The following is a 23,241-nucleotide window of genomic DNA, read 5'->3' as shown; positions in this document are numbered from 1 at the left end:
TGCAGAAGGCTTCTGCGCAGAAATCTGTTGCGAGGCAAGGGCCTGGTCACCCATATTAAAGATTTCCTCACAGCTGTACTTTCTAAACGAAATATTGTAGCCCTCCATCCCCTGCGCAGAGAAATGTTAAGGGTGGTTAACTCTGTCCAGATCGGGGATTCCAGTAATTTTGCTTTAATTTTATTATTAATTGCCAGCTTCTTGCTGCTCTTTTTCTGTTCTCTTCCTTTCTCTTCATTTGTAAGGATTTCCGGAAACAAGTCAACTGTGAGGTGGACCAACGGTTCCAGGTACGTGCACAAGAATAAACGAGATAAAAAGAACCTTAGTTGTGCAAAAAGGGGTGTGGGCGTGGGCTTTTGTCATTTTTAGTGTTTAATGGTTTCCCAATGCATTATGGGATATGAAGTCCAGACGATTGTGGCAATGAACAGCAGTCACAAGAGGCATGCACTTTTATGCATGCTCCTCAGTGAGTGACTTACCTTAGCACCAGGTGCTTCTTTGAAATGTCTTACAAGCAGAAGATATGTAAAGCTGAAAGACCAGGACGCAGGAGCTCACATAAGGTGTACACAGGGATGCTCAGTTCACCTTGTTTCAAACGTGGAACCCCCTCCACTGCCTTTGACCTCTTGCTCTGTCCCTATGTGTGGCCTTCCAGGACCACAAAGGTCTGTGTAGTACCTGAAGGACGGAAGAAGACAAGTGTTTTCTTAGGCTATTTGTGTCACTTGTTTTGTGACCTTTGTGGTCTGTTGTGGGACACTAGGCCCCCGATTTAGAACTTGACCAGTGTAGAACATTCTACAAACTATATCAGGTGCCTTAGTATAAAGAGCTTCAAAAACAAAAGTCATATTTCCAAGTTCTGCTGCAGAAGTCCTCGCAGTGGTTTGGCCATTGTCATCACAATAGCCACCACTTTACTGTTTATTGCGGCTTCGTCCAGCTTGGTAGGGTCCCTCGGAGGCATTATTGCCTACATATGTCACAAATCCCATCTGTTGCCTAGAAAACTCCTCCTCTCTCGGATTCCGATTGGCTGCAGGACTCACCACTAACTTTCGAAGGGACTGGAGTTTGTGTGTGTTTTAATTACACTCCATATAATTAGTTCTCAGCATGTTTAGGTGAAAGCAAGTTGCTCCAGCCAGCTTCCAATTTTCTCATCTCATTAGGCTGTTAATGCGATTATTAGTATAATAATCAGCTATGATGATTTCATTTGTGGGTTTTCACATTGCCTGGTTGCGGGGTGTCTTGATTGGCTAATTTGGGCAAATTATTCTGTGCGTCTTGATGGCGGTTGGCTGATTACAACGCAGCAGGGGCATAATTCCCCTTTGAGGGCAGGATCACACTATCATTATATTTTTGGGTTATTGTTGAAGAGGGCTGAGACGCTGCGCGCTCCGCGCTGCACATTTCCCGCCATTCTGTTAGAATTCTCCCGGAACGACGGCGCTCGCGGCAGGAAGTGTGTGTTAATGAGACATGGACGTTCAGGAGGTGGGTCGTCAAACAGTTCAGAGAACCTCAGGCACTTCAGTGCAGTGCATGGCATCGACAAGGCAAGCTATGTTATTCGTTTTCGCCATATACCTGGCAGCGGGGCGGCTTCTCACGGGCACTTTGCACCCCGAGCTTGCAGGTTCTAGATGGCGGCGGCTGTCTGCAGGTTCTAGGTGGCGGCGGCTGTCTGCAGGTTCTAGGTGGCGGCGGCTGTCTGCAGAATACCATTCACAGCGAGCTAAGCACCGCACCAGTGCTTTTGGGGCTGCTTCGGTGGAACGTCCACTTACCTCTGCATAGTTGCATAGGCCTCCTGTTCAGTGCTTTCACACTAGAAATAGTGGCTGCCATCTCGGGCTCTTCTACCTCTGACATTGGATGTAGGTACAGCAGTGCTCCCCAGACTTGTTAGAACCCAGGCCTACTTTTTAGAACAGACTTTTGCGACCCACCTAGCTTTAATAGACATGCGGCAGGTGGCTTTTAAATATAACTAAAGCATCGTCTGGTAGCGTACTGTCGAAATGGCACTAAATTTGCACAGACACACAGTTTGACTGATAAAATTATATTGCACACAAATTATGTTCAGAAATAGGGTTACAGTTAATATTCATCACTTGTGCATTACCAAGTAAACTGTGTTGATTTGTTTTGATCCTTTAAAATCTTTGTTTCCATCATACTTCAGAATTACAATAAAATGTGCTTCATTTTTGCTTCCCTAACTGCCAAATGTGTGGATTTCATTCACACGTATTTACATTTTGTAGTGCCTTACCAAAAAATGACATCCTGCGACACTTCCTGTACACCAGCAAGATTGTCACATAATTCACTTTAGTTTTCTTTCTTCGACTGGAGTTTGCAAACACCAATCTGCGTGCTGAAAAAACTAAACAGCAATTTGTCAGAAGACATGCCCTGACATTTGGCCTCTGCCTTTGAAGAGCAGCAAATGTGACAAGATAAATACAGCATTTAAAGGCATCTTTATGTATTGCTTGGTTTTTTGCGACCCACCAGTGGGTCGTAACCCACAATTTGGGAATCCCCACTAATTTAGAGTAGGTTTTCGATGTCTGCAGTGCCTTCAAAGTGACACCTCTCTGGGACGGTTGCACACCACAACGCCTGCAAAGGCTTGCTTTCTGTGTCCACGCACTGTTACACTGACTGCAGAGCATGGTCCACGTGCTATAACACTGGCTACAGAGCCTGCCCCACCCAGGGGGCCTGGTCCATGTCTTTTCTACTGGCTGCAGAAACCAGCCCCACTGGGATTTTTCCATTTCACTCCTGTAGCAGAGCCCGTCCTCCCTGGGCCACTCCTGTTTCACATTCACTACAGAGACTGGCCTCCCTGGGGTCACTCTTTCACACGTGCTTCTGAGCCTCTGCCGTCTAAGTCATTCCTCTTTCACACTGGCTTTGGAAACTGGCCTCTCTGGGTCACTTATCTTCCACTCCTGCTGCAGAGACTGGCTTCCCAGAATCACTCCTCTTTTATACTAGCTGCAGACACTGTCACCTTTGGGTCATTCCTCTTTCACGCTGGCTTCAGAAACTGCACCTCCTGGGTCACTCATCTTTCACTCTTGCTGCAGAGGCTGGCCTCCCAGGATCGCTCCTCCTTCACACTAACTGTAGAGGCTGGCCTCCCTCTGTCACTCCTCTTTCACACTAGCTGTAGAGGCTGGCCTCCCTCGGTCACTCCTCTTTCACACTAGCTGTAGAGTCTGGCCTCTCACGGCCACGCCTCTTTCACAATAGTTGCAGAACCCGGTGCCCTCTGGTCGCTTCTCTTTCACACTAGCTGCTGAGGCTGGCCTCCTGTGGTCACTCCTATTTAATTCTTGCCACAGAGACTGGCATTCCCTGGGTCACTTTTCCTTCACCCTTACTGTGGAGGCTGGCCTCCCTGGGTCACTCCTCTTTCATACTAGCTGCAGGGGCTTAACACTACCCTCTGATAAGCCTAACTGCTCGACCACACTACCACAAATAGATCACTAGTATTATCTATTATTGCCTCTGTCAAGCCTCTTTGGGAACCCCTGGACTCTGTGCACACTATATCTCATTTTGATATAGTATATACAGAGCCAGCTTCCTACAACTCCTCTTTCACACCTGCAGAGGCTGGTCTCCCTGGGTCACACCTTCTCACTCGCTACAGAGGTTGACCTCCTTAGGTCACTTCTCTTTCTCACTAGCTGCAGAGGCTGGCCTCTCTGGGTCACTCCTCTTTCACACCTGCTGCAGAGGCTGGCCTTCATATGTCGCTCCTCTTTCACACTAGCTGCAGAAGCTGACCTTCCTAGGTCACTCCTCTTTCACACCTCTTTCAGAGGCTGGCCTCCCAGGATTACTCTTCTTTCACACTAGTTGCAGAGACAGACCTCTCTGGGTCACTCCTCTTTCAGGCTAGTTTAAGAGGCTGGCCTCCATGGGCCACTTCTGTTTTACACTAGCTGCAGAGCCGGCCGCCTGGCTCCAAGGTCTCTCCGGTGACAGACCCAGCATCTCTGGGTTACGCGCCTCACACTGGCTCCATACCCTGCCTCTAAGTTGTTGTCCCTTATCACACTGGTTGCAGAGCCTTCCTCCTTTGGCCTATTGCACAGTAATACTGGTGTCAAATCGGACTTCTCTTAGTGTGTTCCTGCTAACACTGCCTCCAAATCCTGACTTTTCACAATCTTTCAGTTATCTTATTGGTTGAAGTCAGTCTTTTGCAGCTATTTCTCATTACACAGCATTTCAGTGCCTTTTACACCAGGCACCCTACATGTCGTGGTGTGGCTTTCTAATTCTACTCACACTAGTGTGGCACATCATAAGTTTTGCTTAACTCATGGAATAAGGCAGCAGTGGAGGTCAGATGTTGTGTCGCCCAGAGCAAGCTATGTGAATCTTACAGGATGAGGGGGAGTCACAGACGAGGGTCGCAGACCCGTTTGTAATTTGACATGCCTTTTTCTTGGGGAGAAATGATAATGTAAGAATATCTAGGTGTGAATAAAGAGTGGACATCTCTTCCACCAAAGCTCATGGACATGAACTTACCAAGTGCCTTCCTTGTAACTGTAGTACGCAGAAATGAGGCTCCCTTTGAAGAGCCTGAGCCACCACGAGGATTTATGAGGTCTTGAGCACAAACATATATTCGACCTCTAGATTAGACCATTTCTAGTTTATTATATCTTTGAAATTATACAGAATTAGTAGACAGATTGAAATGTCATCGTACACAGAAGAAAGACTAGCAAGCCATATAGTTAGCAGTTTTTTTAGTGTATAGGATGCTCTAAACCCTGCTCAGGCAGAGTCGTTTCTAGTTATTTATAAAGGTCTTGTCTCCATGGAAGTGATTAATTGTGTCTGTACATAGTTATATCGCCCCTGCTTGAACTTTCGTGTGCCTAATAATACATCTAGTACATATGAGACAGACTCTTCAGATTGCAGTTTATACGCTGACGTAGGGCATGGAGTCGGATGGTCCTTAATAGTGTTAGTTACAGTAGTAAACTGCATAGTGCTGGTCTCCAGACTCCTCCTTTGAGCAGAGGATCTTAGTTTTAGTTAGTTCCGGTTAAGTCAAATATCTAACTTCGGACAGTGGAGGTCAGAGCCATCACCTTGCTTACACTGATGATACGGATTTAAACTTTAGATAAAAGTAATCTTTACAATATGCAGGTATTAGTAAGCCGCAAGATTCACATGGGAACGCTGTCCCTCTTCATACACATAATTTACTGTCTCAGGCAACAATCCTTCTTGTTAGAGAGAGCTCAAATGGTAGTGCACAAATCTGTCCTAGTCTAGAGATTCTACAGGCACAGTCAATTAATCAATCCAGTGTGATACAGAGGAAATCTATTTAGCGCTGGACTGAAAAACTGTCTCTTGTGTTATGTTGGTCTTAATAGACCCAATGAGCAATACTTCAGGGTACAGATTTCATACAGGTCCAGGCCTTCAAACTTGTCCATTGAGTTGCAGAGATTGTACTCTAACATACACATCAGTCCGCAGAGCTATTTCACATGCTAAACACATCTTGTATGCTTCTCACAACAAACCCATACTTCCAGGCTACTACAGACTGAGGTGTTATAGCACAACTATCCATTTAGTTATAGGGATCTCAGCCGTTCCTGCTTCAGACAGCAAGCTCACATCTAAAAGTATAGATAGCTTACAGTTTGGGGTAGCAATCCCTTTTTACAAAGATCTTTCAGACTGTGACCTCAGAGCTGTTCCTCAATTACAGAGAATGCAGGCCCAGGCAAAAAAGTAGGTGTACCCCACTTTTTTAATGGATCTTGTTGGCTTTGTTAGCAAACCTGTCTTTCTGGTTACAAACATCTGTCAGACTATTACAGAACTGACCATAAGTTAACACATCTGACAGGCTCAGGTTTTGTACCGAAAATATATCTCTTCGGTTTTACATATCTTACAGGCTCAATCATCACAGATAACTTAAGGGCTATAGCATCAGAGCTATCACGCAGAGTATAGAGATCTGACAAAAGAACAGTCCCATAGGATACAGCAATCTTTAACGCTCTGGCTTACGAGCTGACCTTCTGTTTAAGCTACAGTGATCTTAAAGATGCTGGCATCTGACGGCAAAGCTGTCTTTCAGTTTGCATATATCTTACAGGTTGAGATATTGGAGACCAGCAAATTTGTCCCTTGGTGTTTGAGACGTTAACAACTAAGGTACAAGGCAGAAAAACTATCCATTTTATAACTACTTTCTTACAATCCCCGGGTTCTATCAGCAGTTTTCCATTAGGTTACACACTTCTTAAAGCATCAGGCATCTGACATGAAAAGGTGTTCACAGGTTAAACGGATCTTACATGATCAAGTGTCTGACCGCAGTGCTGTAGCGCAGATCGTACAGGTTGGCATCTGTGACAGTTAACCGATCGGTCGGGTTCTGGAGCTCCTACAGGCTCAGACCTGTAACAGTAAGACATTCACTCCTGTAACGGATATTGTGCAGGCTCATGCATCAGACATCTGACATCAGAGCTGTGATAGTCGTAGGTGTCTAGCGCTGTTATAGATGTTCCACAGACCTTACAGACCTCTGACCCAAAAACTATTATTCAAGTTACAGAAGTCTTTACATGTGCAGAATTCTGACAGAAAGATCTACAGGTTACATAGATTGTACCTCTGGCAGCAAAGGTATAACTCAGGTTACAGAGAGAGTACAGGCTTAGGAAATTTCAAAGCAAAACAGTTCCTCATCTTGCACAGATCATACAATCGCAGCCCTCTGATAGTAGACCTATACTTCAGATTATAGAGGTCTTACAGGATCATAAATCTGCTCCTTCAAATGACACAGAATTTACAGACAATGTGCTCAGAAAAGCATTGCTGCTTCCCATTGTAGAGATAACTTACAGAACAGATAGCCAGCAGGGTAAACAGATTTTATAGGCCCAAGTTCGAGATAGACAGCACTGAAATTCCTCTTATGTTACAACTCCATTACAGGATCAGATGTCGCACTGTTTGTAGGTGCCAGAGATGGTGTAGGCGTAGGCGCCAGAAAGCACAGTTATCTTCCTTATAACAGAGATCTTACAAAGCAAGGCCAGATGTATCTTTCAGAATGTTAATCTGGTCAAATACCGAGCACTAAGAGAGTTGTTAGTAACACTATCCTAAATATCGGCCTTTTAGGTCAACAGATGAATTACACAATTAAATGTATCTGTTCAAGAACATACCAAGACATAACTGTAAAAGAAAATACATAAAGTGGTATCCATTCTTTTTCAAGCATCTGAACAATAGGGTCATCACTACAGCCATCACATATTTTTTTATTTGACTTCGTTTAACCCCTAGTTTTTTATTTATGTGGGAAAACCCACTGAAGACATTTTCAAGAAAAGCCCAAAAGGTAATTAGTTTGGAGATAACACTTCACCTTAGGCTAGCTTCGTGAAAGTCCATCTAACTATTCTTGCAACAGGTGCAACAGTTTTTACCCTGTGAGAATTACAATGGGGAAAATCACTTTCGCCTCCCTCTCCCAACCTTTACCCACAAGACAGATCTTCATGGAACTCTGGGATCAAGTGGCTGTGGCCGCATCAAGCTTAAATAAACTTTTATGCAGCTTTGTCAAACGCGACTAAAGTTATTCAAGGTTCAGGAAATTTCTTATGAAATGTGGAGGGGCTTCGAGTCCACTATTTAGACTCTAAATATAGTGTGAAGTTGGAACAGCACACCTGGACTATTTATGAATTATTTACGCGTTTGCAAGTGTCCAGGAGGCATGGCGAGGGGCTCGGACACAGGATGACAAACCCTTGCCCAAAAGTAGCCTTCGGCCCTTAGCAAGGGATGAAAGATAAAAACCATTTGATTGGTGTGGAAAGAGACCTTTGGATTCCAGGTATTAATGTCTCCCTGTGGGCTAGTCAAGGTATTGCAGATGATATTTGAAAATAGTGCAACATTCCTTAAAGTAGTGCAGGAGGCTTATTTAACTTTTTATCTCTAGTTCTGGAACATTTTATGGAAAGTTAAAATTTCTCGAAATTTCGTAAAATATGGTTGAACCATTGTAATTGAGCCTTTTTGCACAGAGAGCTCTGCTTGAGGTGAAAACTAAGAGTAGCATTTAGGAATTGTTAACAGTGACAAATCAGCCATTTTGATTTACAAATTGGATTGATTTCAAAGCTCAAGTAGTATTCAAAGGAAAGGGATAATATCTACAAGAAAGCCACAGAAAGACAGAGGGCCTCATTGCGAGCTTCTCCATCCCAATCGTGATGACTATCCCGCCTGCCGTATTACACGTTCCATTGTATCCTATGGAACTTGTAAAACGGTGGACGGGATATCCATCACATTTGGGGCAGAGTAATCCCCTCCGCCAAGGTCGTAATCAGGCCCAGAGTCTAACTAGAGTCTCTTGGTGTGGCAATTCCTGGTACAACAAGCCTAGTACAGTAGCCTTATGTCACATCGTTTGTGCACCAACCTACAGCAGTGAGTCAAAATAGAACCATCATCGAGGCGAACAAAGCTGTTTTCTGAGACAGCCTCGTAGGCCTCATTTTTTATTTACTGGTTTTTCAAGAGAAGTGTTAGCAATGTAATCCAAGTTTTACATTATCATTTACAACTATATATATATATATATATACACATCTAATATACCACCGTACATACAGATGCCATATATACATATATATCTAATAATAATAATAATATACCACCGTACATACAGATACAACGGTGGGGAGAAAAGCAGCGCACACAGATACAAGGGTGGGGAGAAAAGCAGAAAGTAAGGAAATCACTGCCTCTGTGACTAATTGCATGTATGCTGTTGATTTTCAGAGAGAGTTCCCCAAGTTTTTCACCTTTCGAGCCAGGGACAAGGTAAGACTTCTTTATTTTGTTATAAATTGTTGGTATTTTGTCAGAAGAAGTGATGATTATGTGACAGAAACGTTATTTATTTGTTTATTTTTGTCTCATTCATGTTCTCCCTCTTTATCCTACAACCGTCCAGTAGAACAGAAAATCACTCTATAATCAGGGGAAAAGTGTCACGTTTTCAAGACACTGTTCACAGGATATATTGTGCGTGCAGTGACAAGAATCTTAATGGTTCAGATGTTTATTTTTTAAAGAATTACACAGTCCTTATACGCACAGGTAAAAAACAGAAACTTCAGCCCTTGAGTTTATATAGAAATGGACGAAACCTGCCCAAGCCCCCAGCCAACACCACGCCTATAAAAAGATCATGAACACCCTGAAAACCACACTTTGCTTGAGAAAATGATGGTACTGTTATGACCTTCTTAGTTCGCTCCAGCTCTCTCCAGAAGACCCTCCCCTTGTACCACTCTGACAGCACAGCCTCTACCAATGACTTTTCCTTCTGCATCTTAAAACCACCTTCATGAGAAACTCTCTGAACAGGCACCTTCTCACTGCACAATTCTCTTCCCTGGCTCTGCTCATCTTGTCTCCTCCCCATCACCACGCCCTCTCAGTGAGCTCCACCCCATGTTCTATTGCAATGACAGAAGCAGGTTTTTGTGCAGGGTCGGGCTAAAACAGTGCTTGGGGGTCTCATCATGTCATTAAACATTTGTGTGCAAAATAGTTATAAATGATGCATCTGTTCCCTGTATTTTAAGCACATGTAGAAAAACTCAGATGTTTGTATTTTTCGCCATACAAACGATGATGATGCCGCAAAAGTGAATATATGCATTTTTACCTTAAAATACACAGGCCCTCATTTCAACCTTGGCGGGCGGCAATCGCCACCTGCCTATTTGAAACCGCTGGGCGGCCGCACTCCTGCGGTGTCTATTTGGAGATCCCCGCTTGGCCGGCTGGCGGAATCCTGGTTTCCACCCGCCGGCCCAGTGGGGATCTCGGCGCAACACAGGAGCCGGTTCCAAATGGAGCCGGCAGTGTTGCTGCTGTGCGACGGTTGCAGTTGCACCCGTCACGCTTTTCACTGTCTGCTATGCAGACACTGAAAAGCTGCATGGGGCCGTGGCAGGGGGCCCCTGCACTGCCCATGCCACGGGCATGGGCAATGCAGGGGCCCCGCGACTCTCCTTTCCGCCAGCCTTTTCATGGCGGTTCAAACCTCCATGAAAAGGCTGGCAGGAGGGGGGACTCGTTATCCCCTGGTGTAGGAAGTTGGCTCTGTATGTGCTATTTCAAAGTAAGGAATAGCATGCACAGAGTCCAAGGGTTCCCCTTAGAGGTAAAATAGTGGTAAAAATAGATAATACTAATGCTCTATTTTGTGGTAGTGTGGTCGAGCAGTAGGCTTATCCAAGGAGTAGTGTTAAGCATTTGTTGTACATACACATAGACAATAAATGAGGTACACACACTCAGAGACAAATCCAGCCAATAGGTTTTTATATAGAAAAATATCTTTTCTTAGTTTATTTTAAGAACCACAGGTTCAAATTTAACATGTAATATCTTGTTCGAAAGGTATTGCAGGTAAGTACTTTAGGAACTTCAAATCATCAAAATTGCATGTATACTGTTCAAGTTATTGTCAAATAGCTGTTTCAAAAGTGGACACTTAGTGCAATTTTCACAGTTCCTGGGGGAGGTAAGTTTTTGTTAGTTTTACCAGGTAAGTAGGACACTTACAGGGTTCAGTTCTTGGTCCAAGGTAGCCCACCGTTGGGGGTTCAGAGCAACCCCAAAGTCACCACACCAGCAGCTCAGGGCCGGTCAGGTGCAGAGTTCAAAGTGGTGCCCAAAACACATAGGCTAGAATGGAGAGAAGGGGGTGCCCCGGTTCCGATCTGCTTGCAGGTAAGTACCCGCGTCTTCGGAGGGCAGACCAGAGGGGTTTTGTAGGGCACCGGGGGGGACACAAGTTGACACAGAAATTTCACCCTCAGCAGCGCGGGGGCGGCCGGGTGCAGTGTAGAAACAAGCGTCGGGTTTGTAATGGAAGTCAATGGGAGATCTAGGGATCTCTTCAGCGCTGCAGGCAGGCAAGGGGGGGATTCCTCGGGGAAACCTCCACTTGGGCGAGGGAGAGGGACTCCTGGGGGTCACTCCTCCAGTGAAAGTCCGGTCCTTCAGGTCCTGGGGGCTGCGGGTGCAGGGTCTCTCCCAGGCGTCGGGACTTTAGGTTCAAAGAGTCGCGGTCAGGGGAAGCCTCGGGATTCCCTCTGCAGGCGGCGCTGTGGGGGCACAGGGGGGACAGGTTTTGGTACTCACAGTATCAGAGTAGTCCTGGGGTCCCTCCTGAGGTGTTGGATCGCCACCAGCCGAGTCGGGGTCGCCGGGTGCAGTGTGGCAAGTCTCACGCTTCTTGCGGGGAGCTTGCAGGGTTCTTTAAAGCTGCTGGAAACAAAGTTGCAGCTTTTCTTTGGAGCAGGTCCGCTGTCCTCGGGAGTTTCTTGTCTTTTCGAAGCAGGGGCAGTCCTCAGAGGATGTCGAGGTCGCTGGTCCCTTTGGAAGGCGTCGCTGGAGCAGGATCTTTGGAAGGCAGGAGACAGGCCGGTGAGTTTCTGGAGCCAAGGCAGTTGTCGTCTTCTGGTCTTCCGCTGCAGGGGTTTTCAGCTAGGCAGTCCTTCTTCTTGTAGTTGCAGGAATCTAATTTTCTAGGGTTCAGGGTAGCCCTTAAATACTAAATTTAAGGGCGTGTTTAGGTCTGGGGGGTTAGTAGCCAATGGCTACTAGCCCTGAGGGTGGGTACACCCTCTTTGTGCCTCCTCCCAAGGGGAGGGGGTCACAATCCTAACCCTATTGGGGGAATCCTCCATCTGCAAGATGGAGGATTTCTAAAAGTTAGAGTCACTTCAGCTCAGGACACCTTAGGGGCTGTCCTGACTGGCCAGTGACTCCTCCTTGTTGCTTTCTTTGTTCCCTCCAGCCTTGCCGCCAAAAGTGGGGGCCGTGGCCGGAGGGGGCGGGCAACTCCAGTAAGCTGGAGTGCCCTGCTGGGCTGTGACAAAGGGGTGAGCCTTTGAGGCTCACCGCCAGGTGTCACAGCTCCTGCCTGGGGGAGGTGTTAGCATCTCCACCCAGTGCAGGCTTTGTTACTGGCCTCAGAGTGACAAAGGCACTCTCCCCATGGGGCCAGCAACATGTCTCTAGTGTGGCAGGCTGCTGGAACCAGTCAGCCTACACAGCTAGCTGGTTAAGTTTCAGGGGGCACCTCTAAGGTGCCCTCTGGGGTGTATTTTGCAATAAAATGTACACTGGCATCAGTGTGCATTTATTGTGCTGAGAAGTTTGATACCAAACTTCCCAGTTTTCAGTGTAGCCATTATGGTGCTGTGGAGTTCGTGTAAAACAGACTCCCAGACCATATACTCTTATGGCTACCCTGCACTTACAATGTCTAAGGTTTTGCTTAGACACTGTAGGGGCACAGTGCTCATGCACTGGTACCCTCACCTATGGTATAGTGCACCCTGCCTTAGGGCTGTAAGGCCTGCTAGAGGGGTGTCTTACCTATACTGCATAGGCAGTGAGAGGCTGGCATGGCACCCTGAGGGGAGTGCCATGTCGACTTACTCATTTTGTTCTCACCAGCACACACAGGCTTGTAAGCAGTGTGTCTGTGCTGAGTGAGGGGTCTCTAGGGTGGCATAAGACATGCTGCAGCCCTTAGAGACCTTTCTTGGCATCAGGGCCCTTGGTACTAGAAGTACCAGTTACAAGGGACTTATCTGAATGCCAGGGTGTGCCAATTGTGGATACAATGGTACATTTTAGGTGAAGGAACACTGGTGCTGGGGCCTGGTTAGCAGGGTCCCAGCACACTTCTCAGTCAAGTCAGCATCAGTATCAGGCAAAAAGTGGGGGGTAACTGCAACAGGGAGCCATTTCTTTACACAAGCCCCCCCCAGCCCACAGGCCAGGAGACTCAGCCAACGCTGGAAGAGTCTTCCTAGTCTGTCAGGCGAGGAAGAGTAGAGGAAATGGCTGGTTTGTTGCAGGGCCTACTCTGCCTTACATCCTCCTGTTCAGGTCATTCCCTCTGGGGAACTGACCCACTTCCACAGTGATAGGACCTAGTCTGAACTGCCTCTTGTCTGTGCTTTTTATGTCTTCACCCATTCTCTCTATTTTGAGGTCAGAGGTATCCACCTCTGCTAATCTTATCTTAGCCAAGGTCACCCCTAGCTTACCCAAAGAGGTTACCCAGAGCTGGAGTAACCCCACCATGACCAACAGGGTCAGGGGGCCTAACTTGTTATTTGGCATGGGGTCAGACCACCATGCCAAGGATAGTGCAGCCATAAAGGCTAACACCCAGCAGAGGCCACTGACAGCTGTCAGTGCCCAGAACCACACCTTTAGCTCTTCACCTAAAAGGGAAGGGGCTAAGTTACAGGCTTCTTTGGGTTCAGGTTGCCTGTCTGCTGTATTGGAGTGGGGGGTTACCACATCTTGTAGTGAACACCCTTCTTCCACTCTTTCTTCTGTTAGCTGAGGAGCCACCCACTCAGGTTTAACAGTTGCCTGACTAGCCAGGACTTCTTGTGGGTCAGGTTGGACTTTATCAGAGCCATTTTTGGAGTTCCCCCCTACTGGAGCAGAATCTCCTTGGCTTGCTGGAACCTTGGCTAAAGGTTGTCCACCTTTCCTACTCTGTTTCCTTTTCTTTTTCTTCTGGGGCCTACTTGCATTTACTGCAGAGGCAGGCACTCCATAATCCTTGGGAGAGGACTGGCCCTGGACCAGTTCTTCTCTTAGGCTCTGACTAACCTCTGGGTAGTCATTTCCAAGGAGACAATCAAGGGGGAGGTCTGTACTGACTACCACCCTTCTCCAGCTAAAAGTTCCACCCACTTCTATGGGCACAAGAGCCACAGGCCTATTAGTGACCCTGTCTGGGCTAACTCTTACTCTGGCCATCTCACCTGGGATGTACTGGTTTGAGAGCACCAGCCTGTCATGCACAATAGTGTGACTGGCACAAGTGTCTCTCAGGGCAGTGGCTGGGATTCCATTCACCTGTAGGTGGTGGAAGTGTCTACTTCCCTCTGGAATCTCCAACTCACCTGTTGGGCCCATTTTCCAGTTGAAAGCTATGAAGACCTCCTCATCTGAGGAGTCATCTCCAATGGCTACACTGGTTACCCCGGGAATTTTGTTCTGGGGTTTGTTTTTGGGACAAGAAGTGTCCTTGGTGTGGTGCCCAGACTGTTTACAGTTGTGGCACCATGCCTTAGTGGCATCCCAGTTCTTACCCTGGTACCCACCTTTGTTTTGGGTTGTGTCTTGGGGCCCACCCACCTGTTCTGGTTTTTGGGGGCCTACAGAGGACTCTTTTTCTTTGTTTCTAGTGTCACCCACTTTCTCCTGGGGAGTTTTTGTAACCCCTTTCTTTTGGTCACCCCCAGTGGAAGTTTTGGTTACCCTAGTCTTGACCCAGTGGTCTGCCTTCTTTCCCAATTCTTGGGGAGAAATTGGACCTAGGTCTACCAGATACTGATGCAACTTTTCATTGAAGCAGTTACTTAAAATGTGTTCTTTCATAAACAAATTATAAAGCCCAACATAGTCACACACTTCATTTCCAGTTAACCAACCATCTAGTGTTTTCACTGAGTAGTCTACAAAGTCAACCCAGGTCTGGCTCGAGGATTTTTGAGCCCCCCTGAATCTAATTCTATACTCCTCAGTGGAGAATCCAAAGCCCTCAATCAGGGTACCCTTCATGAGGTCATAAGATTCTGCATCTTTTCCCGAGAGTGTGAGGAGTCTATCCCTACACTTTCCAGTGAACATTTCCCAAAGGAGAGCACCCCAGTGAGATCTGTTTACTTTTCTGGTTACACAAGCCCTCTCAAAAGCTGTGAACCATTTGGTGATGTCATCACCATCTTCATATTTTGTTACAATCCCTTTGGGGATTTTTAGGATGTCAGGAGAATCTCTGACCCTATTTAAGTTGCTGCCACCATCGATGGGACCTAGGCCCATCTCTTTTCTTTCCCTTTCTATGGCTAGGAGCTGCTTTTCCAAAGCCAATCTTTTGACCATCCTGGCTAACAGGGGGTCATCTTCACTGGAGTTATCCTCAGTGATTTCAGAGGTGTTGGTCTCTCCTGTGAGGGAACCAGCATCTCTGACTATTATTTTTGGAGTCAGGGTTTGAGGGACCCTGTTCTCCCTAGATAGGACTGGTAGGGGGGAATTTTCCTCCAAGTCACTATCCTCTTCCTCTGAGTTGCTACCCTCAGAGGGGTTGGCCTTTTCAAACTCTGCCAAAAGCTCCTGGAGCTGTATTTTGGTAGGTTTGGGGCCCATTGTTATTTTCTTTATTTTACAGAGTGACCTTAGCTCCCTCATCTTAAGATGGAGGTAAGGTGTGGTGTCGAGTTCCACCACAGTCACATCTGTGCTAGACATTTTGCTTCTAAAAGTTGGAATACTTTTTAAGAATCTACAACTGGTTCTAGAATCTAATTCAAACTTTTACAAACTTTTAAACTCTAAAAGAAATGCTAAACAGGATCTAACACAAGGCCCTAGCAGGTCTTTTAAGAATTTAGAAAACTTTTCAAATTGCAAAAATCAATTTCTAATGACAATTTTGGAATTTGTCGTGTGATCAGGTATTGGCTGAGTAGTCCAGCAAATGCAAAGTCTTGTACCCCACCGCTGATCCACCAATGTAGGAAGTTGGCTCTGTATGTGCTATTTCAAAGTAAGGAATAGCATGCACAGAGTCCAAGGGTTCCCCTTAGAGGTAAAATAGTGGTAAAAATAGATAATACTAATGCTCTATTTTGTGGTAGTGTGGTCGAGCAGTAGGCTTATCCAAGGAGTAGTGTTAAGCATTTGTTGTACATACACATAGACAATAAATGAGGTACACACACTCAGAGACAAATCCAGCCAATAGGTTTTTATATAGAAAAATATCTTTTCTTAGTTTATTTTAAGAACCACAGGTTCAAATTTAACATGTAATATCTTGTTCGAAAGGTATTGCAGGTAAGTACTTTAGGAACTTCAAATCATCAAAATTGCATGTATACTTTTCAAGTTATTGTCAAATAGCTGTTTCAAAAGTGGACACTTAGTGCAATTTTCACAGTTCCTGGGGGAGGTAAGTTTTTGTTAGTTTTACCAGGTAAGTAGGACACTTACAGGGTTCAGTTCTTGGTCCAAGGTAGCCCACCGTTGGGGGTTCAGAGCAACCCCAAAGTCACCACACCAGCAGCTCAGGGCCGGTCAGGTGCAGAGTTCAAAGTGGTGCCCAAAACACATAGGCTAGAATGGAGAGAAGGGGGTGCCCCGGTTCCGATCTGCTTGCAGGTAAGTACCCGCGTCTTCGGAGGGCAGACCAGAGGGGTTTTGTAGGGCACCGGGGGGGACACAAGTTGACACAGAAATTTCACCCTCAGCAGCGCGGGGGCGGCCGGGTGCAGTGTAGAAACAAGCGTCGGGTTTGTAATGGAAGTCAATGGGAGATCTAGGGATCTCTTCAGCGCTGCAGGCAGGCAAGGGGGGGATTCCTCGGGGAAACCTCCACTTGGGCGAGGGAGAGGGACTCCTGGGGGTCACTCCTCCAGTGAAAGTCCGGTCCTTCAGGTCCTGGGGGCTGCGGGTGCAGGGTCTCTCCCAGGCGTCGGGACTTTAGGTTCAAAGAGTCGCGGTCAGGGGAAGCCTCGGGATTCCCTCTGCAGGCGGCGCTGTGGGGGCTCAGGGGGGACAGGTTTTGGTACTCACAGTATCAGAGTAGTCCTGGGGTCCCTCCTGAGGTGTTGGATCGCCACCAGCCGAGTCGGGGTCGCCGGGTGCAGTGTGGCAAGTCTCACGCTTCTTGCGGGGAGCTTGCAGGGTTCTTTAAAGCTGCTGGAAACAAAGTTGCAGCTTTTCTTTGGAGCAGGTCCGCTGTCCTCGGGAGTTTCTTGTCTTTTCGAAGCAGGGGCAGTCCTCAGAGGATGTCGAGGTCGCTGGTCCCTTTGGAAGGCGTCGCTGGAGCAGGATCTTTGGAAGGCAGGAGACAGGCCGGTGAGTTTCTGGAGCCAAGGCAGTTGTCGTCTTCTGGTCTTCCGCTGCAGGGGTTTTCAGCTAGGCAGTCCTTCTTCTTGTAGTTGCAGGAATCTAATTTTCTAGGGTTCAGGGTAGCCCTTAAATACTAAATTTAAGGGCGTGTTTAGGTCTGGGGGGTTAGTAGCCAATGGCTACTAGCCCTGAGGGTGGGTACACCCTCTTTGTGCCTCCTCCCAAGGGGAGGGGGTCACAATCCTAACCCTATTGGGGGAATCCTCCATCTGCAAGATGGAGGATTTCTAAAAGTTAGAGTCACTTCAGCTCAGGACACCTTAGGGGCTGTCCTGACTGGCCAGTGACTCCTCCTTGTTGCTTTCTTTGTTCCCTCCAGCCTTGCCGCCAAAAGTGGGGGCCGTGGCCGGAGGGGGCGGGCAACTCCAGTAAGCTGGAGTGCCCTGCTGGGCTGTGACAAAGGGGTGAGCCTTTGAGGCTCACCGCCAGGTGTCACAGCTCCTGCCTGGGGGAGGTGTTAGCATCTCCACCCAGTGCAGGCTTTGTTACTGGCCTCAGAGTGACAAAGGCACTCTCCCCATGGGGCCAGCAACATGTCTCTAGTGTGGCAGGCTGCTGGAACCAGTCAGCCTACACAGCTAGTTGGTTAAGTTTCAGGGGGCACCTCTAAGGTGCCCTCTGGGGTGTATTTTGCAATAAAATGTACACTGGCATCAGTGTGCATTTATTGTGCTGAGAAGTTTGATACCAAACTTCCCAGTTTTCAGTGTAGCCATTATGGTGCTGTGGAGTTCGTGTAAAACAGACTCCCAGACCATATACTCTTATGGCTACCCTGCACTTACAATGTCTAAGGTTTTGCTTAGACACTGTAGGGGCACAGTGCTCATGCACTGGTACCCTCACCTATGGTATAGTGCACCCTGCCTTAGGGCTGTAAGGCCTGCTAGAGGGGTGTCTTACCTATACTGCATAGGCAGTGAGAGGCTGGCATGGCACCCTGAGGGGAGTGCCATGTCGACTTACTCATTTTGTTCTCACCAGCACACACAGGCTTGTAAGCAGTGTGTCTGTGCTGAGTGAGGGGTCTCTAGGGTGGCATAAGACATGCTGCAGCCCTTAGAGACCTTTCTTGGCATCAGGGCCCTTGGTACTAGAAGTACCAGTTACAAGGGACTTATCTGAATGCCAGGGTGTGCCAATTGTGGATACAATGGTACATTTTAGGTGAAGGAACACTGGTGCTGGGGCCTGGTTAGCAGGGTCCCAGCACACTTCTCAGTCAAGTCAGCATCAGTATCAGGCAAAAAGTGGGGGGTAACTGCAACAGGGAGCCATTTCTTTACACCTGGGCATCGCTGCCCTGGGGGTTTTAAACCGCCGGGACAAAAGTGTCGGGAAACCACTGGTCCCGGCGGTGCGACCGCAGCGCTTCCGCAGCAGTCGTAATTCCCAGGGAAGCACCGCCGGCCTGTTGGCAGTGCTTCCGACAAAACAGCCCTGGCGGTCAAAGACCGCCAGGGTTGTAATGAGGGCCATAGTCTTTTTTCTATTTTTGTAGTCTATTTTAATCTGTTTGTTCGCTCTGTTACTTATTCCACATTATCTATATTTCTGTCTTCCTCCGTAATGCTCCTACCTTCCTTCAAAAGACATCAGTATAGTCTCAGTATTGTGAATTTAATATTTTTTGTTTATTATTCTGCCCAATGTCTCAGTGGGAAGTCAGAAGATGTCACCAATTGGCACAAATGTCCATCCTTTCACATTTTCATTCATCATGGCTATCCCTATCGATTCTTGATATCCCAAGCACCTTTGTTTTCAGACACACCTTGCTTATGTTTTTGAGTGTTTTAGCCAGAGGGATAAATTATTCTGTGCTCCCCTACACATCGTCTACCGCTTAACCAAATATTCCATCTCTGTACCACCTTTTGCCTATCATCACTATGTCTCAACTCGTCTACTTTGTTCTCTCCTCTGTGCCACACACCTCATACTCTTTGTCCTTGCCCACTCTTTGGCCACTCAAATTTGTTGTCTCCTTTCCCTATTCTTTGCCTTTTCATCTATTCTCAGCCCGCCTGTGCCACTTTCATTTACTGTGTTCTTCACCCACTCTTTCTCCCCCACAGTCTCCCCCCACTTGCCTATTCTGTGATGCCTCATCCATTCTTAGCCCTCACCCTATGTGTGTCACACCCCCTCTGTGTCATGTTAGCTTCTGTGTACTTCACCACGTCTATGGCAAAATGTACCATCACGCACTGTGTCTCACACCCTGTCTGCTCCCATACTCAATAAGTCCCAAATTCTTAGTGTGCTCGCACACACACATTGTGCCCTTTCCACACTCTGCTGCTTTTCCATTGTGGCCTCCCACGCATCCACTACCATCAGCCACTCTTGGCGTCTAACCTGTAGAAGTCACATTAAGGATCCCTCTGCATTGACATGGTCCTCCGGCTTCCATTGGAATGCTTTAAAATAAATGAAAACTGAGTAAGGAAAGCACATTTTTTTCGAAGTAAATATGCACATAAAATGTGGTCTGAGTTGGATCATCGAACTCAGTTCTCCTATATGACGGTGCACTTTGTGCTCTCCCTGTTTATTCTCTTTTAGCGGAACAGACCCTTATTTGCGGGATTTTACCCTCACTTGTTGGTAAACAGTAATTAATTTGCTAGTATGTCCTTCTGACATTTGCAGTGCATTTTAGGTGGAAGTACAAGTTGGATCAACATTTTCATGTCAGAGGACCATCAATCCAGTTTTAAGAGCTTTTACTGTGGCCAGCTACTGCGGACCCCTCTCTGACCGGCATCCTCTACTATTTCAGTGTGCTGCTTTGAGGGGCATTAATACATCACACAGAGTGAGGAACCTTACTTTCTCTAAAGACTGTGGCCCCTCTCCCTTAGACCAACAACAGAGGTCTGCTCTCTGCTTGTCTTCTCAGAGACAATCCTATTTGCAATAGACGGCTTTGCGAGCCTTGTGCCAAAGTCAGGAGGAACCAGAAACAGGTGAAGGGCTCCAGAGAGTGCACATCGCCTCCCTCCTTTCTACCTGTTCTCCTGCACTCTGCTCCGCTTTTCTTGACCCAACCCATCAAGTCTCCTGCCCTCCCTGGCAAGGATGCTGCTCTTCCTCTCCACTGATATGAAGCACGCTCTGGCACCTGCCTACAATGCTTTGCATACGCAATGCTCAGATCACTGCTTAGTCAACCAGTGGCAGACCCCTTCTCTCCATCCAGCTACCATGTCCACAGCAGTGCGGTGTGTGTGACTGATCATAAAGGAAATCTGTTATCACCGCCCCTCACAGAGATACAGAACTCCATTTAATACCCTTGTGACTGATCATTAAGGAAATCTGTTATCACCTCCCTTCAAGGAGATACAAAACTCCATTTAATACCCTTGTTCTGAGCAACCTTGAATAATACTGCAGGTGCGGATGAGTTGGTCTCCTGCAGAATTCCTTCTGCTCCTTAATAAAGCACTCCAACATGCACGCCCATCCAAGCTTGGCTCTCTTGCTGCTTATCTGCAGAGATAGGATGCTACGTCTACCCCGCTTCTCAATGTATTAAATTATACCTCTCTGCCCTGCCACTTTCAAAACCTCTCATGCCACATCCCTTTATGTTTGCCTCTGTCTGCCATCTATAATCTCCCTATCAAGATCACCTAGCACCTCACCAGGTATAGGCCATTCTAACTTCTTTCACCCCTACACTGGCATTCCCACTCTAGAGCGCACTGGCCTTTGTGCCTGACCTAAGCCTGTCCTGTAAGGCCACTTCCCCAGGCGTGAGGACCTCCACCACCGACAGCCTTCCCTCACTTGCCCTGGACCGCACCCTCTTGTCCCATGATGGCACGTTTACTTTAATGTAGATAAAACTTTATATTCCTGTCCTGTGCATTGGGTGGTCATTGTCCCTGTTTCCTGTATCACCAACCAGTGTCTCATCACCATTCCCACGTCACTGTCATCCTTCATTGATGTAACGTACCCCCGCTGCAATGAACAGCATTTTTGTTTGAAACGCTGAAGCTTTTTTATAAATACAAACACAACTCCCTACTGCAGTGCAAGTAGCATTCACGTGCATTGAACTGTTTCCATGTGTGTTTCACTGTGTGCTCTTGTTGTTCCTTCGCCCACTCCCCAGTTTTTGGAAGACCGGATTTATCGTCACCTGGAGCCGGCGCTTGCTTTTCAGCTGGAGCTGAACCGGATGCGAAATTTCGATCTCACCGCCATCCCCTGTTCCAATCACAAAATGCACCTCTACCTAGGGGCGGCAAAGGTCGAAGCGGGCACGGAGGTGACAGACTACCGGTTCTTCGTGCGTGCTATCATCCGGCATTCTGACCTTGTGACCAAGGTGGGTAGAAAATCTATTTTATTGTAGATTTCGACTTGTGCTGAATGGAAAAGAAGAGGTTCTGAAGTGTGCGCTGTACTCTAAAATACTATTTAACAGATGCAACCTTATGTTGCTACTGGAGGATCGTGATCTCAGTGAGATGGGATTGTAAAATATTCTGCCCAGTTTCAAATGTTTCCAAGTCTCGAAAAAGCTGTAGCGGACCTTTGTGAGACTGTTGTTTTAGCCATTTCACGGTGATGTGTTGTTTGCTCTAATCAGGAAACTGGAGCTATACAAAGGAGACTGAGAGCCCGAGTCGGTTGTATATGTAAGATTTACCAGTACTGTCTGTATGGTCTACGACACAAATTGAGTGCGGGTTGTGGTGCTTTGGTTTTCACCCTCATGCCTCCTTACTTTGTACAAGGTACAGTGGGAGTTGCTGGAGTACCTTTAACACAATTAGATGATAGTTGGCTAGTGTGATAGGTTTGCTACCTCGCCCCACCCCGACAGGACACCATGATTTCAGCAATGGGCTTTGTTTTTGCAAATCATTGTTATCGAGTGAGGTAGGCCAGTGACTTCAGTTGAAGCTACCCAAGACTCTTTTACCTAAAAGTCATCAGGTTGTCATGATAGAGACCACGAATGGAAACATTGCACCGTGGGGACATGAAGCGAGGTGCAACCCTACAACCAGATGTAGCTGGAAAACTTGAGGCAGTCGCAGGGCTGGGCCTCAGCACCCCTGAAATCAACGGGGGCTCTGGAATGGTAGAAAAGAGGGTTGTGGGCGTGTGGTGTTTCCAGGGTGCCGGAAAGATAGGCGCCCCATTCACTGCACTTTCTATCAGTAGTAGCGTCTGCTCTCAGCTCGCCCTTTGGTAGTCCATCACTACACTTCCTGCTGCGTATTTTGGGGGTCATGAAGGAAGAGGCAGGGATAGACAGAAGCGAGGCACTAAGATCTTTTTTTTATTTTACTTAGTTTACGCTCCCTGTCACTCCATTAGCCCATCAGCAGCTACTAAAAATTTGTTGTGGGGCAAGCTTTGAAAAAAGGGACCACGTGGTTATGTCCTTGAAGGTCAAAGGGTGTGTGATGTCACTTCTACTTCTGGCAGTTTGATAAATCAATCTCCGTGTTTCATGTCTGGCTTATTTCTAAATTTCCAATCTAAACACGCACTTATGGGAAAAACGTATTGTGAGTTTGGCTGAAATTGTTTAAGGGAAAGGTACGTTAATGGTAGTTTTTCCCCTTACTCATCTGTCATCTACCAGATGCTTGGTACACTCGATGGTGGAAGTGGGACAAATTATTTTCTCTGTAGTATGGCCTGGAAATAAAAGGAGGTATTGAAACCTACACTTAGAAGTGGCATTTTTGTTTAGGCGTGATGTGTAGTTGTTTGAAAAAAGCTGTTCCCTGGGCCCTTCCCCTTCTGGAATTATCATTAGTTTGGTTATTGTTTTGGATTTTAATAAAACACACTAATGCTTCCTTATTTTTATTATAAATAGAACCACTGTTAAGTAACTAAAATAGTTTAGTCTCTCCTGACATGAATAGATTTAAGTTTACTTCTAAGCAACCTTTAAAATGTTTTCAACTGATATACCTTTCCCACAGGAAGCATCCTTTGAGTATCTCCAAAATGAAGGGGAGCGCCTGCTCCTTGAAGCCATGGATGAGCTGGAGGTGGCCTTCAACAACACCAATGTCCGCACTGACTGCAACCACATCTTTCTTAACTTTGTGCCAACCGTCATCATGGATCCTTCTAAGGTGCGTC

The 23,241-nt window shown here is 46.8% G+C and overlaps 1 protein-coding gene across 5 annotated transcripts in view; it reads left to right on the top strand.

Moving 5' to 3' along the window:
* Nucleotides 1–23,241, top strand: part of ACACA (acetyl-CoA carboxylase alpha) — an 895,081-nt gene that overhangs the window by 428,599 nt on the left and 443,241 nt on the right. For 3 of the 5 annotated variants that reach the window (XM_069226569.1, XM_069226571.1, XM_069226574.1), the window contains 4 exons: nucleotides 246–290; nucleotides 8,914–8,955; nucleotides 21,242–21,457; nucleotides 23,079–23,234. In XM_069226569.1, the coding sequence (XP_069082670.1) occupies nucleotides 246–290; nucleotides 8,914–8,955; nucleotides 21,242–21,457; nucleotides 23,079–23,234 (459 nt within the window). The remainder of the gene's footprint in view (nucleotides 1–245; nucleotides 291–8,913; nucleotides 8,956–21,241; nucleotides 21,458–23,078; nucleotides 23,235–23,241) is intronic. The other 2 variants (XM_069226573.1, XM_069226572.1) reach the window with 1 other exon arrangement.

The sequence above is a fragment of the Pleurodeles waltl genome, chromosome 3_2 (assembly GCF_031143425.1).
Source record: "Pleurodeles waltl isolate 20211129_DDA chromosome 3_2, aPleWal1.hap1.20221129, whole genome shotgun sequence".
Classification (NCBI taxonomy): Eukaryota; Metazoa; Chordata; class Amphibia; order Caudata; family Salamandridae; genus Pleurodeles; species Pleurodeles waltl.
Note: the sequence above shows the minus strand (reverse complement) of the source record. Positions and strands in the feature narration are given on the sequence as shown.